We start from the raw sequence: 18,681 nt of genomic DNA on the forward strand, positions 1-18,681 counted from the left end.
CAGCAATGGCACTAGATTTGGAAGAGGGGCCCAATGCCTCCTGAACCTACACTTTTTTTTTTTTTTTTGCGGTACGCGGGCCTCTCACTGTTGTGGCCTCTCCTGGTGCGGAGCACAGGCTCCGGACGCGCAGGCTCAGTGGCCATGGCTCACGGGCCCAGCTGCTCCGCGGCATGTGGGATCTTACCGGACCGGGGCACGAACCCGTGTCCCCTGCATCGGCAGGCGGACTCTCAACCACTGCGCCACCAGGTAAGCCCTGAACCTACACTTTTAACCACTACACTGTCCTGGCACACATTCCCTTACTCTGAACACTGGTTATAAGAAAGGCAACTTGAGAGAATTAGTAAAGTAGAATACAGAACAAAGGAACCCCCCCTCCACTGAACACATGTAACAAAACATGTAAGAAAAAGATGTTGATGTCTCTTTATCCAGTGGCTATATATGCTGAGTCACTCCTGTAACAGTTACCAAATGCTTAGCATATGCTAAGAACCGTGCACCTTTAGAACACCCTCTGAATGTTGGGCCTGCCTTTTACTAGATGTGTGATCTATGGCAAGTTACTTAACCCCTTCGTGCCTCACATCCACATCTATGTAATGGGGTGTAGTAACAGTATCTACCCCACAAGGTGCTGGAATTAGCTAATATAACTCACTTGAAATAGAAGCTGGCACATAGAAAGTGCTAATAAAGGCTAGCTACTATCATTCTTATCATCATGGCTGGCTCTGGTTCATACAGTACCTAATCTTAGAAACATCAGAATAGTTGCATACCTAATGGTCTGTGAATGCTGAAATGTCTCTCGTCACTCACTATAAGTAACTCTAACTCATACTCTCTCTTTTCTCTTATTTGTGGATCACTTACACCAGGAAAATAAAGTACTTTAGAAATAAATGAAAACTAGGTCATGTACAAGGAAGTAATATTGTTTTCCTCTTTCAAATGAGAAGCAAACTCCAAAGGCTTAGATTTTGTTCTTTTAATATAAAAATCTACCAGTAGTCCAATTAGAAAAAAATATCACTGAACCATTAATCTATAAATTTAACTTAATATAGCCTGCAGTTTATTGAAATGACTTGATTTAGAGGCAATTCTACTTAAAAGCAGACTAGATTAGTCAGCATCTACATTTGAATTGGAGATGCTGCACCTTATTGTCTAACTTCCAAATACATGTGGTTTTAAAATACGCTCACAGCAACTAAGCCAATGCGCTACAACTACTGAGCCTGCGCTCTAGAGCCCACGTGCTGCGACTACTGAAGCCCACGCACCTAGAGCCCGTGCTCCGCAGCAAGAGAAGCCACTGCAATGAGAAGCCCGCGCACTGCAACAAAGCGTAGTCCCAGCTCGCCGCAACCAGAGAAAGCCCGCGCGCAGCAACGAAGACCCAATGCAGCCAAAAAATAAAAATAAAATAAAATATGCTCACAAATTTCTTTGAAATTCCTTCCATCAAGAAGGAACTCTCCTCCCCTTGAGTGAGGCCTGGTCATTATGACTCACTTCCAGCCAACAGAATACAGCAGAAGACTGGGTGACAGAGCATGGTGGTTTCCTCAGTGACCTCTTCCTTGGCTCACTTGCACTGGGGAAAGCCACCTGCCGTATCATTAAGACACTCGGGCAGCCCCGCGGAGATGTACACGTGGCAAGGAACTGTGGCTTCCTGCCAACAGCCAGCAACAGACTGAGGCCTTTTGCCAAGAGCCATGTGAGTGAGCCTTCCAGCTCCAGTCAAGCTTTCCTGAGCAGAACCACCCCAGCTAAGTGGCTCCCAAATTCCTGGTCCTCAGAAATTTTAAGTTAATAAATGTTTGTTGTTTTATGCTGCTCAATTTGGGAGTAATTTGTTATGCAGCAACAGATAAATACATTCCTCTATGGCATTTGGGTTTTTTTTTCAAATCAAATTGATGATATTGCTTTTGAGAATTTCAAGAAGTATTAGTGAAGTAACTGGAGATACTAGATCATAATACAAACTAGCAGAAGCCAAACAGTTTCCTGGCTTGTTGTTAAGCAATTCATGTGAATATCTGGGACAATAGGTACCCCAGAGTAGTTTCAGCTTCATCAGTAAAGAAGACAGGCAGGGTAACCAAAGGTGTGGCTTTTACTTATGAAACTACGTTTTACTTGAAAGGAAATACACATATTGGTTATATTACATCAAAACGTATGACTACTAATTTATTTCAAATTTCTCACAGACATCTCAGACCTCTTAGAAGACTTCTAAGAAAGTTTCCTTTTTTTTTTTTTTTTTTTGGGCCTCTCACTGTTGTGGCCTCCCCCGTTGCGAAGCACAGGCTCCGGACGCGCAGGCTCAGCGGCCATGGCTCACGGGCCCAGCCGCCCCGCAGCATGTGGGATCTTCCCAGACCGGGGCACGAACCCGTGTCCCCTGCATCGGCAGGTGGACTCTCAGCCACTGCGCCACTAGGGAAGCCCAGAAAGTTTCCTTTTTTAGCACTAAATGATATATTCTTTTTTTAGCATTATATATTATAAATATAAATTATATATTCTGAGGTAAAGATCTAAAAACTCATTGTCTTTTACTACCTACTCACTTCAAAAGGTGTTCAGATTTCTTAATACTAAAAACAACCAAAACTACCGTCTGTCCAGGAAAGGATTTTGTTATTTTAATATTAAATGTCACAACTAATGTGTCATCAACACAATGCTCTTGTTCACCAACACCCAAGTGTGACAGGAGTAAGGAGGATCTTAGTGGTAAGACCACTAAGTAAAAGGTCACAGAACCGCCCCCTTCAAAAATCTTTGGAGTATGTATTGTTGCACCTTCATAAAGTAATGAGTTAGGAAAATCAGGCCCCTTACATTCTATTCTTTTAATGCTATCACCAAGTTCCTTAACTTAGAAATTTCTTTCTTCCAATTCTCTGATCCAACTGCCACTACGATGATTCAGGCTTTCATCTCTCATTTAGGTTGCGATAAAAGCCCTTTAATCAGGGCTTCCCTGGTGGTGCAGTGGGCACCACTAAAGGGCTCTTTAGTCAGTCTTCCTTAATTCAGTCTCTCTCCACTCCAATATATCCATTCATTTATGCTACCTCAGTTATTGTTCTAAAACACAAACTTGACTGGGTAACTGTCCCCTTAATTTAAAAGCTTTGCATGCACCTACCGCCACTCCCCCGCACCCCCCAGATCTACGATCTATGATCCCTAAACTACCACCTGGAAAGACAGATGCGAAACAGTGTATTGAACGTATGAATGACATACAGATAAAAGGGTGCAAGCCACTGCTAAAAGGCTTGGCATGGCATTCAAAGCCCTATTATAATCCTAACCCAACATGCTTTTAGGATGAGCTCTAGGCAAAAAGCAAAGTTCTTCTCATGGACTTAGACTCAAATAGATTTAAAAAACATAACTGTTACATAAAAGGTCATTATTTTCTTATTTTTAAATACTACTGCAAAAACATGCACATTTTTAAGATAACTTATTCTAAATGGACCATCTTCAGGGTTAAAAATTAGAAACTATAATATATTTATAAAGATAAATTTTTTCCTCAAACTTTCTGTACTCTCAAGGCTTACTGAATTCACATATCTGTGAATACCTCTTTTATTTTATACTATGCAACATCTTTTTTTTTTTTTTGCGGTACACGGGCCTCTCACCGCTGTGGCCTCTCCCGGTGCGGAGCACAGGCTCCGGACGCGCAGGCTCAGCAGCCATAGCTCACGGGCCCAGCCGCTCCGCGGCACGCGGGATCCTCCCGGACCGGGGCACGAACCCATGTCCCCTGCATCGGCAGGAGGACTCCCAACCACTGCGCCACCAGGGAAGCCCTGCAACATCTTTTTTAAAAGTAAAAGTTCTGAGTATATGTTCATAAGACAAACCTTTAAGGCTATGGAATAAGTGGTAATGTTCTTTTTTCAGATAGAAATAATCTGGAAACAAACCCAGGTTGAATTTAGAGGTTCTTAAACCAATATAAACAAGCCTTGATTAATCAAATCAGGACACCAGGCTTAGTATTCCAGCGTATTAGTCACTCGACTTTTTACTTGGTACTCTTATAACACTGGCCGCAGAATAAAACAGGTAACTCAAACCCGTTAAGTTTTACCTCCTGTTTCAGCTCTGGAGGAGGGTGGGGGAGGGAAGGCGGGAGGGGAGATTTGGATGCAGATTATTTGTAAAATACTAGGTACTTAATATGAGCTTCTCCTGTCTGTATTACCACACATCAAAGTTGACTGTATATATTTCACATACAAAATGAAAACAGATGTGTGAGTATACTAGAAAAACAATACATGCTAACCTAAATATAGTAGATGGGCAACGAATTATCACTCTTCTCTCCCAGCCTCCCACCAAATAAACAATGCTCCCGTTCAATGCTAATAATAACATTTGGCATTATAACTTTCAGAACTCTTAAATAAACTACAAGTCTGGTTCAGGAAGATCCTAAAAGACACTATATTATCTGCCGGTGAAAGCTATAAAACTCTAAGAAACCAATCGATAGATTGCGACCAATGGAAAGTGTCTTTGGAATTCTACCTTTGGAAAAAAGATAGAATTGACTCCCAACTAAAAACTTCACCTAATAATATTAAACATAAACTTATGAGCATAATACCCATAGATATCATTTTTCCAACATATAGGACATTGTTTACCTAAGTAAATTAACGTGGCTACAGAATGGGTCCACTGTTAAAACTTTTTCTACCTATATACCTAGGTCATTTGTTGGGGCTTGCCCAGAATCAGTCTCCCCTTTCCCTTTCCCAACAACACTTAGTGTACCTGAAATGTAGATGAATGTGGGGGGCTGGTGACCCACTAAGAGAATCAGGAAAGATTAAAGGTTCTTGATACCATAGTAAGGAATTCTAGCTTTCTCTAAGCAATGATAAATCACTGAAAGATTTCAAAAATAGAAATCACAGGATTGTACTTCTGAATAATAAAGATCCTGGTGACAGTGTTGAAGATGGGGAGTGAATTGAGATTGGAGGAGGAGCCATCAGTTAGGAAATCATTACAAGTACTTACTTAATTAAAGGGAGACTTTGGGAGGCAATTTGGCAGTAAACAGAAATGCATATACCCAGCAATTTCATTTCTAGATATGAACCCAGAGAAATAATCCTACATAATAATGCACAAAGACATTGCTCTAGAATGTTCACTTTGCCGTTATTTGCAATTTTTTTTTAAAAAGCAAAAACTTCAATGACCACCAATAGGGGAATGAATACAGATGGAATATCATACTACAGTTAAAAGGAATGAATTAGATGTCTATCATTGTGGCTAGACTCCAAAAGTTAAATGAAAAAAATTAAGTTGAAGAAAAATGTATACTGTGTACATTATGTATCAAAATCAAAACACATAAAACAGCATGATATATTTTGTTTACCTGCAATGGCTGTATTCCCTGACTGCTCTCTCTATGCCAGGCACTGTTCTAAGCACTTTGGACTAACTCATTCCTCATGACATCCTTATGCTGTAGGCAGTATTATCCCATTCTACAGATGGGGAAACTGAGGCATGGAGTTTAAGGCTTACAGATAGGAAGTGATAGACCCAGGATTCAAACCTAGGCAGCCTGGTCCAAAGCAAAAAAAAAGCAAAGGTGCAAAGATTCATGCCAAATCCCAATGACTGTTGATTTTGGAGAAGAGGAATATCAGAGTAGGGGAGTGGAGCCAGAGAGAGACTTCAGCCATAACTGAAATACTATTTCAAGGACGTATTCAAATACTTTTTAAACAGTGTTCATTTTTCCCCCATTAAAAAAAAGTGAAGATATAAACAAACTTTGGGGCAAAAGAGTGTCCATCGTGGTTGACTATGGCTGGTGGGAATATGGGGACCGTTCTTACAATTTCTTGGTAGTCTTCTATTGCGAAAACCAAAAATGTCTCCAGACATCGTCAAATGTCCCCCCGGGGAGGGGCAAAATTGACCTCGCTGAGAACTACCTTAAAATAAACCGTTAAGACGCTTTACATCTTTTAACTCTATATACCTGTTTTAAAGATGTCAAAGATATATCCTCTGCTAAGTATTTCATCCTCCAAGTGAGAAAGATGCTGCAGAGGTGAAGAAAGTGTCAAGCGAAATAATCCCCGAATAGAGTAAGCACTTGGAATAATCTAGTTATCCTTCCAGAGAAGGGTGGGCACAGGCCCCGGGAAGCCCACTTCCTTCGCGCTCTTCCGCAATAAAGGGACTAGGGGAGCAAAACCCTGCGCCGCCGCCACCCCCTCGGCGAAGGCTGGGTCAGGGAACACGCCGCCGGCCCTACCTCAGCGTGTGGGGCTCTAGCACACCGCAGCCGCCACGTCCCCAACGCCGCAAACCCGCTCAGCGCCAGGCGGCTCCAAACCTCCCGCCCGCGCGCTGCATCTTGGGAGGCCCAGGCCGGACGCAGCGTCCAGCGCAGAGAAGGCGGAGCCTGCCTAGCGGCCAGAACCCGGTTGCCAAGGGAGGCTGAGGAGGCGGGGCCTCCGGGGAATGTTGTGAAAGCGAATGGCAGGAGGAGCTAGCCAGGGCTGAGCTTGAAGAGGGAAGCGCCCGCGATCCGCCGGCTGGCGGGGGCGGGTCCGCAGTGCAGGAGACGTCGGGGGGCGGGGCCCGAACGAGAAGTGAATGGGAAGCCAGGTTGAGGGCCTGGTCCCGCCTCCATTCCCAGGCGGCCGCACCGGATTGGGCGGCGCTGCGGCGCTGCTGCCCGCCTTGCGTTGTCACGCGACCGCCTCCACCTCCCGCCCTTCCCCTCTTTACCTCCGGGCCGGCTTGGCCTGTGATGAGATAGTCGGACTGCAGTCGTGTAAGTGGCGACGGCAACTGCAATCACGTCCACGACCGCGACCATGGCCGAGGTGAGGAGCCGACCGCACCGCTGCCGAGCCCCTCCAACTCGGACCCCGAAGCCGCCTCTGAGGCCCGGGGGCCGCGCGCCCAGGTGCAGGTGGGCTGGGCTGCGGGGAAGTGGGATGGAGCGCGTAATGTCTAAGCGTCCCTTCGTGTCTCCCTTATAGTATCAAGCCCAGAATAAAGCCAAGCTCATCTCTGACGTCCGGCGGAGGTTCGAAGCTGAGTATGTGACAGGTGGGTACCGCAATCTCGGTGTTGAGGCAGGTGTGCAATGAGCGTCCCCAACTTTGCTGGGGTGTTTGCGGGAGTCTATGTGGGAGGCATTAGGGACCATTTCGATCCTCACGGGGTTAGGGACCGTGCCCTCCACGTTTCCCAGGTTTTACTCTCCGTAATATGGCAAGGACACTGCTCCAATTGGGCAAGTGATGCGTCCATTGCTTCCTAAAGGGTTAACGTAAGTTGGAAGTGTTTTGAGCGTCTCGAGTTTATGGAACTTGCAGGACACTTGTTAGGCCCTCGGCTCAGGTGACACTGTACCTCTGATGAGCTTTCATCAGCAACAATCGAGAAAATGAACCTGGAAACAGCTGTAATACTACTCACGTGTGCTTAATTGGAGATCTGAATTCCTCGGCCATTTTGCCTAATTCCACTTCCTACAACCCAGCAGGCTCCCCACGAAGTAGGCCCTCTCGTGCTGGAGCAAGTTCTTATCTTTTCATCCCACACTGTACGTAGCAAAGTACCTGTGAGTCCAGAATTGATTTATTGGGTGAACGTTTTGTGTCCAGATGTCACAGATAACTTGAGTTGTCCAGTATTTAACTGATGATTTAATCTTTGTACAGTAATTTTCAGAAGCCTGCAGGATAATGTATTATAAATATGGAATAAGTAGTCTAATCCAGACCCTGCCACTTACTAGCTTGCTTGTCTTCTCTGAGCCCCGATTCCATAAGTGTGAAATGTGAATAATTAGGTTAGGAGAATTAAATGAAAAGGCATATATCAAACTGTGTAGCATGGGGTTAGCATATAGTAGGCTCTCAATATTTTTCCTCAGTAGTCTTTTTGGTTATATGAAAGGAGTTCAGCTTCTACATCTTGACTTTAGTGCTGAGTGGAGGTTCCCTACAGCTTTAGACTGCCCTAGATGGTATGTCAGTTAATGACCTAGAACAAATAAAGAAATATGTTCGGAATAACCTAGTCAGTAAATCTTTTCATCCCTCCCTGTCAGTTTTCTTCACATTCCAAACTTTGTACCAGAGAGCTGCAAAAGCACTTGATTCACTTTTAGCCCAGAGATCTCATTTCTAATAAGATAGCTGGTTCCAGTAAAGAGAGAATTCTAAAATTGCTTTCTGGAGAAATGTAACTCTTAGAGCTACATGGTTTATAACATTGTAAGAAGTAACCCAGAACTTGACCTAATGAGCTAGTGCTCCCTAATGGTCATTTACTTAGGCCCGAGGGAGGAAGCAGGATATAGTCATGGAATTTAGCGTTAGATAAGATCTTGAAGGTCATCTTGGTCCAACCTTCTCATTTTTACGGTGAAGAAAGTGAGCTCTAGAGAGATGAAGTGATTTGCTCAACCGCCCTAGCGTTAGTAGCTAGGCCGGGGCTGGTGCTCGGGTCTTCTGAATTCACTCTAGTGATCTTTTGGCAACACCATCATGTCTAATTAGATCATGGCACTCCCCAGCTTGAAACCCTTCAGTACCTTTCTGCTGTGTTTAGCATAGACCCCAATTCTTTATGGTGGCCTACACTGTGAGGCCATGTATGCACGAGCTGGATGAGCTCCATTCTCATCTGTTACTACTCCTCTTGAGTAGTACAGATTTCACCACTGCCCACAGTAAGAAACGTATTATACGTTGTAACTTAGTACACACGCACACACATAACTGAAGCAAAAGTTCATTAAAGAATACTTATGCTGAAAACCTATGACTCCCTGATACAATGACCCACAAAATTGACATCTCAACCTACAAATGTGACCCACAGTTTGAATAACATGACCAGCCACACTGCTGCTTTTATGCACTTCAGATGGACTGAGTCTGTTTCCATCTTGGGACCTTTCCACTTCTCTCTGCCTGGAAGGCTCTTTATAGGGAGTGAGCATGGCTACGTTCTTCTTTTCTTTTCCATCTTGGTTTACATGTATCTGAGAGGCCTTTGCCAATTATTAAGTAGCCTCCCTGTCTTGTCTCCTTTACGGCTCTTACCATAACCTGTAATTCCCTGTTCATTTGTTTCCTTATTGTTCATTTCCTTCAGTAGAATGTCTGTGGGTCTGGGGCAGCCTGTGGGCCTTGAGGGCAGGGTCTGACTCGCCTCTGTATACTTATCACAGCTCTGAATACATAGTCATTGATTGAATATAGCAATGCTTAAATACATACATATGAAGATGAGTCCAAGCCTATGTTAAGAGCCGTCCTGACCGTCTCCCCTCCCCCACCAAAATCTGGCAAAGAGCAGCCCTCACAAAATGTCTCCTAAAGACCAGTGTTATTTCAAAGTAAAGCACTGTCTGGCGTTAAGTATAGGGAGGGTTTTGTCACACCTGGGTATGTGTGAATGTATGTGGGTGAGTTACCTGCATAGCCATTGCAAATATTAATTAATGTAAAGACTTGCGTTGGAAAGGAAAATAAAAATTCTTTAAAGACTTTCTCCCCTTAAAGTTTCAGTTGTTTGCTGAAATACAGCACTGGGTAAAAGTAGAGTAGGAAAGTGGTGAAAAGGGTTTTTTGATTTGCCTGTGTTCTCCCTTTCAAGTTTACTTTTTAGAAGTTAGGTGTTGAGAACATCCACTTTCCTCCTTCCTCTGTCTTTCATTTTCCCCTTTCTCTTATTGTTAAAAATATTTTGTTTCAGAAGAGGCTTAAGGCAGGCTTAAGCAAACATGATGTTTTTCCTAAAGGAAAATATTTATTATTTGCAAGTATGTTACCTTACACACTGGCTGTACTCCAACACCTCTTTGGGGGGTAGGTTCTTGGGAATTCCGAGCATGTTTTTGTTTCCACAGAAATTAAGTTACCAATTATGGATAGATTTGTAGCTGCAAAAAGAATAAAATCTAAGTCCATAATTGTTGTAGCATTACTACTGCTTCTGTCTTCATTGTTTCTGTAAGAAATTTCATGCTGAGTCTCGAATGAGAAACATTTTCCCTTCTCTCTTCCTCCTTGTGGCCAAGGAAAGAGACTAATCCCTTGTGGCAACAATGTATTCAGTTCCTCACATACTTACTATGTGCCTAATTATGGGAAACAGTGTGTCAATATTAGAGAAAGAGCGAAAGAAGGATAGAGCCCCTTCCTGAACTACTACAATCTAGTAGAGTCATTAAAACAGAGCTCTATCAAGAGGAATGAGTGCTAAAATCATTTCTGTAGGAGTCAAAGAGCAGGAAAAAAATCACATCTAGTGGGGGTGACTGGGTTAGCACCGAGTTAGAAAAAACTTCTTAGAAAAGGTGTTTCGGGCTTCCCTGGTGGCGCAGTGATTGGGGGTCCGCCTGTCGATGCGGGGGATGCGGGTTCGTGCCCCGGTCCGGGAGGATCCCACATGCCGCGGAGCGGCTGGGCCCGTGAGCCATGGCCGCTGAGCCTGCGCGTCCGGAGCCTGTGCTCCGCAACGGGAGAGGCCACAACAGTGAGAGGCCCGCGTACCGCAAAAAAAAAAAAGAAAAGGTGGTGTTTCTCAAGAACTTTGGAAGATGCTAGAATTCATCTAGGTAGAGAATGTGATCCAGGTGGCTCAAATAGTCCAAGCTGAGATGCTTAATTGAGAAGGTGTGGGGCTTGTTCGGGAAGCCATAGGAAGTCCGCTTTGATGAGCCTTAAGGAGGGTAAGCACACCTGCGTAAAAACAGTGGGAGTATAGCGTAGAGGGCCTTGGCCACCGAAGCGATGCGTTTGTACTTTATTGAGTTTGAAGAGCAACTGAGAGGTTTGTGGGTTTTGTAATTTTAGGTTTGTTTTCTGACTCTATAAGTATATGAATTCATTTAAATAAATTTGGGTGATACCAGAAACAGTCTGGAGAATCTCCCATAAGTTTATCATCCAGAGATAGCTCTTCTAACAGTGGGTGCATTTTTTTCTGGCCTTTTTTTCTATACATTAAAAAAAATAGTTAAAAGGTCATTCTGTATGTAGTTTTTCTGTGTTGCATTTTTTTATTGACATGATCTTATTTCCCCATATTACGAAGTAAGCCACGTTTTACATTACTACTTAATATTCAGTTCTATAAATAAAAGAGAATTTTCTTATCTTTTATCTGAAGTAGTCCCTTTTGGACATTTAGATTCTTTCCAGTTTTTTGTTAATACAATATTTTGCACAGTAGCTCAGATTTTTTCCTTAAGAGTCATGTGTAGAAGTAGAATTGTTGGTTTGAAGAGTGTGAATATTTTAAGATACTTCATATGTTTGCTTAATTCTCCTCCATACAAGTTGCCCCACGATTCATTGCCACCAGCACATATGAAAGTGTTAGTCTCACCACAGCCTTAGGATCATTTCTTAACTCATGCTTCTTTGTTTGCATTTGATTACTAATGAGAATAAACTTCTTTTCATATGTTTACATCCGTTTGTAGTTTAAAAACTTTTTTTCTTTACCATGGCTTTTAAAATTGGTTTGGGCTTTTCTTGTTTATGTCACTTTGACTTTTTTCCTTTTTTGAATGTATTCAAACTTATCCATTCCTTTGTGGTTTCTCCCATTGCTGTTAAGTTTAATAATTGTCTCTCTTCCAATAACTTTTTCTAGTCTTTTTGTTTTGTCTTGGCCTCTTATTTTTAATTTTGAAATATCTTTTATGTACAAAATGTATAAAACATGAATGAAATAAACACCCATGTACTCACTATTCAACAAAAGGAAGGGCCTCCCTGGTGGCGCAGTGGTTGAGAGTCCGCCTGCCGATGCAGGGGATACGGGTTCGTGCCCCGGTCTGGGAGGATCCCATATGCCGCGGAGCGGCTGGGCCCATGAGCCATGGCCGCTGGGCCTGCGCATCCGGGGCCTGTGCTCCGCAACGGGAGAGGCCACAACAGTGAGAGGCCCGCATACCGCAAAAAGAAAAAAAAAAAAAAAAAAAAAGGAAAAGAACTTTGTGGGTATCCTCAACCCGGCCATTCACAGGGCAGCTGCTTATCCTTCATTTGCTGTTACTCATTCTCTTGCTTTTCATTAGCTTTACCACCTGTGACATATTCCTCACCAGTACTCTATTAAGTTTACCTCTTTTTTGAACTTGAAATATCAATAAAAGCTAAATATTCTTTTTCCATGACTTGCTTCTGTTGCTCACGAGTCATTCATACTGTGGTTGATTCCTTTTTATAGCTGTGTTGTAGCTCACAGAATGAAAATACCAGTTGATGGATTTGGGGTTCTTTCTAGATTTTACTATTATGTACAATGCTGCTATAAACATTCTTAGATATACCTAGTGCCTAGACTTTCTCTAGGGCAGTGGTTGTCAGAGTTGGTCTAGGAATTATAGTTCCTTGAGCCCATTTCAAGGGGCTTGAGACTCCAAAACTATTTTCATAATAACACTGAGACATCATTTTCCTTTTTCACTGGCATTCTCTCACAAGCATACAGTGGCGTTTCCCAGAGGTTACATGGCATGTGATGATATTGCTCTGACAGATGATAGAATGTGTGCTCGTGTGTCCTTATATTTAATTGTTTTCTGTTATAATACCTAATATAGTAACTACCAGTAAATATAACCCATATAAACAAACAAATTCTTTAGAGCCCTCAGTTATTTTTTTATATTTATTTATTTATTTATTTATTTTTACTTTTGGCTGCGTTGGGTCTTCATTTCTGTGCGAGGGCTTTCTCTAGTTGCGGCGAGCGGGGGCCACTCACTGTCGCGGCCTCTCGTTGCGGAGCACAGGCTCCAGACGCGCAGGCTCAGTAGCTGTGGCTCACGGGCTTAGTTGCTCCGCAGCATGTGGAATCTTCCCAGACCAGGGCACGAACCCGTGTCCCCTGCATTAGCAGGCAGATTCTCAACCACTGCGTCACCAGGGAAGCCCCCTAGAGCCCTCAGTTATTTTTAAAAGTGTAAAAGGAGTCTGGAGACCAAGAAGTTTGAGAACTGCTGCTCTAGTTTGTAGCCAACGGTGAAATGGGTGGGTAGTAGAATAGGCACACGGTCCACTTTACTAGATAATGCCAAACTAGTTTCCGAACTGATTGCATCTGTTTTCATTTTAACCAGCACTTTTTGAGTGTCCTTGTTTTTCTACATCCTGAAATCTGGCGTTGTTAGTGGTTTTTTAAATTTTTGCCCATCTGATGGGGGTGTTGGGATATCTCATTGTGGTTTTAATTTGCATTTCTTTAAGTACCAGTGAGTTTGAGCATCTCTTCATATCTTTCTGGGCCATTTGGTTTCTGCTTATGAAAATCACTTTTTCAGGCTCTTCTTGGCCCTTTGTTCCTCCATATAAATTTTAGAATCAGTTTATCATGTTTTTGCAAAAAAAAAAAAAAAAACCCAAAACAAAACCTCTTTTGGGATTTTGAGTGGAATCATGTGAAATCAGAAGATCAGTTTTGGGGGACTTGACATCATCATGGTTACATTTTCTAAGAACCTGGTATACCTATCTGCTGAACTCTTCCTTCTTGAAGGATTTATAATTTTCTCCATAAAGGTTAACCCATTTTTGTTCAGTTTATTTCCAGATACTTTATATGTTTTATTTTTGTGGTGGTTTAAACAGTATCTCTTCAGAATTTATTTTCTAAATGATTGTTGCTGGTTTATAGAAAGTACATTTGATTTTTTTACATTAATATTGGACTCAACCTTACTTCTTATTAATTTCAGTAATTTATCTCTAGATAAGTTGTATTTCTATGTAGACAATAATATCACCTTGAAATAATGATAGTTTTCTTTCTAACTTTCCAATTTTTAGAGCTTTAAGTGCTTCTGTTTTATACTCACTGGAACATTTAGAACACTGTTGAATTGAAGCATTGATAAAAGCCTACTTGTCTTATTTTCGGTCTTAGAGAGATACCCCCGAACACGATCTCTGTAGATATCTTTTATCAAAATGAAGAAGTTTCCTCTGTTCCTGCTTTGCTAGTTTTGGGGTTTTGTTTGTTGTTTTGTTCCCATCACAGTTGAGGGTTGAATTTTACTAAATGCATTTTCTTCATCTGTTGAACACATTGTATCTGATGAAATGTTCACTTGGTTTTTTGCTTTTAATCTGTTAATATGGTAGATTATATTAATCAGGTTTTTAAAATATATTGCTGTAGTCGGTTAGCTGATATTTTGTTTGGGCGTTTTGCATCTGTATTGAAAAATTGGCCTGTAAATTTCTTTTCTTGCACTTTTCTTGTGTGACTTTGACATTAAAATTATGCAACCTTCATAAAATGAGTTAGCAGTGTTTCCTCTTTTCTACTCCCTAAAAGGTATGGTCATTGTGGAGTTCTAACCTGGTTTCCCGTAAATCACCCCTCCTCGAATTGATTATTGTTGTTTTATATATTAGTGGTTGCTTACATACCATGTATTTGCCAATATCTTTATCTATCATTCCTTAAGTTTCAGATCTTTTATCTGGTATCATTATTGTTTCATCTTAAGTATAACCTTTAGATTTTCCCTTGGTGAGGTCTTGGTGGTAAACTTAATTTTGAAAATGTCTTTATTTTCTCTGTTTTCTTTAAATTATGCAGTTAACCTTGCAGAATGCCTTTGTCTTATTAGGCTGAGGGAGGCAAAGTAGTTAGAGAAGTAGAAGAACTAGGAAATGTTAGTATCATAGATGATCTCTGAGGAGAATTTCAAGGACAGGAAGATTAGCAGTGAATAGAAGGAAGCTCTGTACGTAAAGGTACATAAAAACGGGATTGTTCTTATCAACTGCCCTCTCTGGAAAGGAAGGGTGTAAGGAAAATGGCATTTAAAGTGGAACTAGTATAGCTGATTGACTTTGTTATAAAGCAGAAACTAACACACCATTGTAAAGCAATTATATTCCAGTAAAAATGTTTAAAAAAAAACAAAGTGGAACTACACTCCTGGACATTTTACGTAAACTCTCTAGATTATGAACCATCCAAGGGGTCAGCTCAGGCTTTATTCATCTTTGCGTCTGCAATTCCTAGCTCTCTTTTGAGCTAACATATGGTGGGTGATAATAAATTAGTCCTCATAACTAATGAATTATGTATCATCCCCAAGAGAGGAAGCCTTTAGAAGATAGGTAGGTAGACAGATAGATAGACACACACACACAGGCACTTGGATTTCCTTAAATTCTACTCCAGCATTCTCCAGGTCAGCCTTTTAAAGTTCTCATGATCACAAGAAGAGGAAAAGATGTGTTAAGAGTTTATCAAGTTTTGTCCTTAATACATGTCTAAAAATATCAAGCCTCTGATAATAGTATAATATGATGTTGTAACTTTATGTGGGTAGAATATATATTTGTGCTCTTGGAACTTTTGCAAACATTCACCACATATTAAGTCATAAAGGAAGTCTCAGAAATTCCAAAGCAGCTAGATCATACAGACCATATTCTCACCCCATTAAGCAACTAAATGAGAGGTAAGGTACTTAAAAAGAAATCAAATGTTAGGAAACTAAAATAACACCTCTAAATAACCCACGGGTTAACAACTTTCCTGCAATGTGTAATTCTTACTTCTGCTAAATAACTCGTAGGGTAAAGAGGATATCACAATGGAAATTACAAAATACTTAAAAGCTGAGCAAGAGAATATCTGTGGTCTTACTTTCATTTATTAGAAAACAAGGCCCAATAAAAATCAGCTAAAGATTCAATTCAAGGAGCTAAAAAATGAACACGAGTAAATTAGAGAAAGTAGAAGGAAAAAAGAGCAGATATTCATGGTATAGGAAAGAAAGATAGTAGGTATAATAAACCTAAGTTGGCCTTTTGAAAGAACTAGTAAAATAAACCTCGAATGACTGATTAAGAAGACAGGGAGAAAGCAAACACATACACTAGGAACAAAAAACAGAATTATAGCTGTGGTAGAGATTTTAAAAATCATAAGAATTCAATGACCAGCTTTATCACAGTAAGTTAGAAAACTTAGATTAAGTGGAAAACTTTCTGGAGAAAAGAAAAATCATCTAAAATTGTCTCAATGAGAAGTAAAAAAACCTAAATACATCAATGACTATTAAAGACATTGAATTGGTAGTCACAGACCTCTACCACTCTTCCCACCCCACCATCACAAAGGCACACACATACACAGAAGGCCCAAGGTCTTTTGTTAGCCCCAGGAGTACAAAGGTAATTCATAATGAGAAAATGCAGCAGAGGAATTTCACAACCCAAACTATAAAAAGGTACACATGGCAAAGTATCTTACACGTCTTGTGCCTCTTCACCCCCTCTTCGTCTTCCTTCTTTAGCTAGCCATATTTGTTTTCTGTTTCTTTTTTCTATATTTGTTTAAGCAAATACAGACATTTGCAGTAACCAGATTAAATGAGGGAAAATGTTTATTTCAGTAAAGACAGAAACCACTCTGGCTATAATTCACCTTTATGAAAAACAAACAACACTTTTACCAAACAGGAAACTTTCTTAGCTCTGAAGTGTGCCTTCTAAAATTTTACAGCAAAGGTCATGGTTAATTATGAACCTTCAAAATGATTCCCAGAGTGTCAGGAAATAGACAGTGATCTACAATATTATTTCTGTAATTCTACTGGATATAAAATAACCTAGTTATCAATATGGCAAGGAATATAAGAGGTATAACGTTTGCCAGTCTTGTCATTATTGGCTTATGGTAGCAACACAAAAATCTCTAGACTGCTTAATAATCGATGGAAGAAATATACAACTTTTTTCTTTTATGGAGAAAATTATAAAGTATTATTAAAGAACATTGAAAACAATAGATCAAAAGGGAGATAAGTCATCCAAGATATAATATCTCGTACATATCCAGCATATGAATTCAGCTCTTCAAGGATAGGAGCTGAAGCACAAAGCACCTCCCCTCTCTAGAACAGACCAGAGGTCAGCAAAGTCCTGTTGTCGTTGTTGTTGTTTTTTAATAGCCCCTGAGCTAAGAATATTTTTTGTATTTTTAAAGTGTTGCTAAAAAAAAAAAAAAAAGAAGACGAATCGGCAGCAGAGGCCATATGTGGCTTCAAAGGCTAAGATACTTAGATGTTTACCATCTGGCCCTTTACTGAACAATTTTGCCAACCCCTGTAATAGGCCCATAGTTCTCAAAGTGTGGTCCCTGGAGCAGCAGCAGCATCCTGTAGGAATTTGCTGTAAGTGCAGATTCTGGGATCCCACCCATGAATTAGACACTCTAGAGGTGGGGCCCAGTTATCCCCGTTTTAACAAGCCTTCCTGCTGACTCTGAGAGGTGCTAAAGTTTGAGAATTGCCGCTATAGGCCAATGGCTTAATCCCATCGTAGATGATCACCTGCTTCTCAGTCTCTCATCAGCTAGCTTCACAGGAAAGAGGAGATTCAGGGTAGGTTGTGGCCAACCAGCAGAGGATGCCCTAAAGGGAATATTTCATTATTTCAGCCTGATCACTCCCATTGTTGACATTTACATGGTCCAGCCAATAGAAGTGGTCCATCCAGTGCAAATGCTCTTCCGGGGTCCCACCAGGACTTTAAGTGGATCAGTGCTCAGAGTCCTTGGAGAAATAACAGATGCTAAGAGGTTTTAAACTATTGTTGATGTTTGATAGTTGTATATTTGCTGCTTTTGAACAGTATGACACCCACTTAATAACTATTTTCTGGTTTTCATTATCAGAATACTTTTGTATTTTTTCAACCTTTCTATATGAATTCTAGGCACATTTATAATAACTATAATATACTTTCAAGATTTTCTCAACCGACTAATAGGTCAATTAGAATTTAATCTTTTCATAGGGAGCATTCTACCTTATGTTAATAAAAATTCATTGGTATTGTGTTTAAAATTTTCAAAGTGCCCTTGATCTTCATTAGACTGGATAGATAAACAGACCTTATCTCCATTTTACAGAGAAGAAAATCAAGCCCAGAGTGACTTGCTCAGTCTCCCTGGACATAGTTAGTAGCAGGGGTCTTCTGATTTCATCACTCTGCCCGGTATCCTGAATCAAGCTATGAATTTTTTTTCACACTTGTTAACCCTAAAACACAGTTTCTGGCTGGTTGGTAATTTCACCAGCCAACAAATGCAAGAGAGAAAAAGAAAAGTTAATAATGGAATTCTCTGTTTTATGAGTAAGCACTGTATTCTGTTTATCCTGCAGCACTTAAAATTGTGTATGTGAGAGAGCGTGAAGGAGGTGAGCATGCACATGCAGGGAAGAGAGGAAGAAACAAAAAGCTGAGAGGTCATCTTTACCCTGGAACATTTAGTCCTGTCTAACAACAGAGGAGTGGCCACAAATGAGCTTTGAGCTATTTTGAACAAATGTAAGGATGAGGCTTAAAAGTCCGCCACTTGAGATTAATGTTGGTTTGTGATGAAGTTTTCACTGGTCCTCAGCAAGATGAAAGTAATAAGGACAAGGTATTATGAGAGCATACACATATATATATCTGTGTATAAGGCAAATCTCTTCCTCATCTCTATGCTTTAATCACTGAGAGGTAAAGTCTTTCAAAGTGTCTTAGGTGGTGGGGAGGGGTGTGCGCACATGTGTGTTTTGTATCT

The 18,681-nt window shown here is 41.0% G+C and overlaps 1 protein-coding gene across 1 annotated transcript in view; it reads left to right on the plus strand.

Moving 5' to 3' along the window:
* The first annotated feature begins 6,823 nt into the window (after positions 1-6,823).
* The window catches only part of MOSPD2 (motile sperm domain containing 2), a 66,932-nt gene continuing 55,074 nt past the window's right edge, over positions 6,824-18,681 (plus strand). The window contains exons 1-2 of the mRNA XM_082609004.1: positions 6,824-6,926; positions 7,086-7,155. Coding sequence (XP_082465130.1) covers positions 6,918-6,926; positions 7,086-7,155 — 79 coding nt within the window. The 5' untranslated portion in view covers positions 6,824-6,917. The remainder of the gene's footprint in view (positions 6,927-7,085; positions 7,156-18,681) is intronic.

Source organism: Mesoplodon mirus, assembly GCF_964341445.2.
Source record: "Mesoplodon mirus genome assembly, chromosome: X".
In the NCBI taxonomy this organism is placed as follows: Eukaryota; Metazoa; Chordata; class Mammalia; order Artiodactyla; family Ziphiidae; genus Mesoplodon; species Mesoplodon mirus.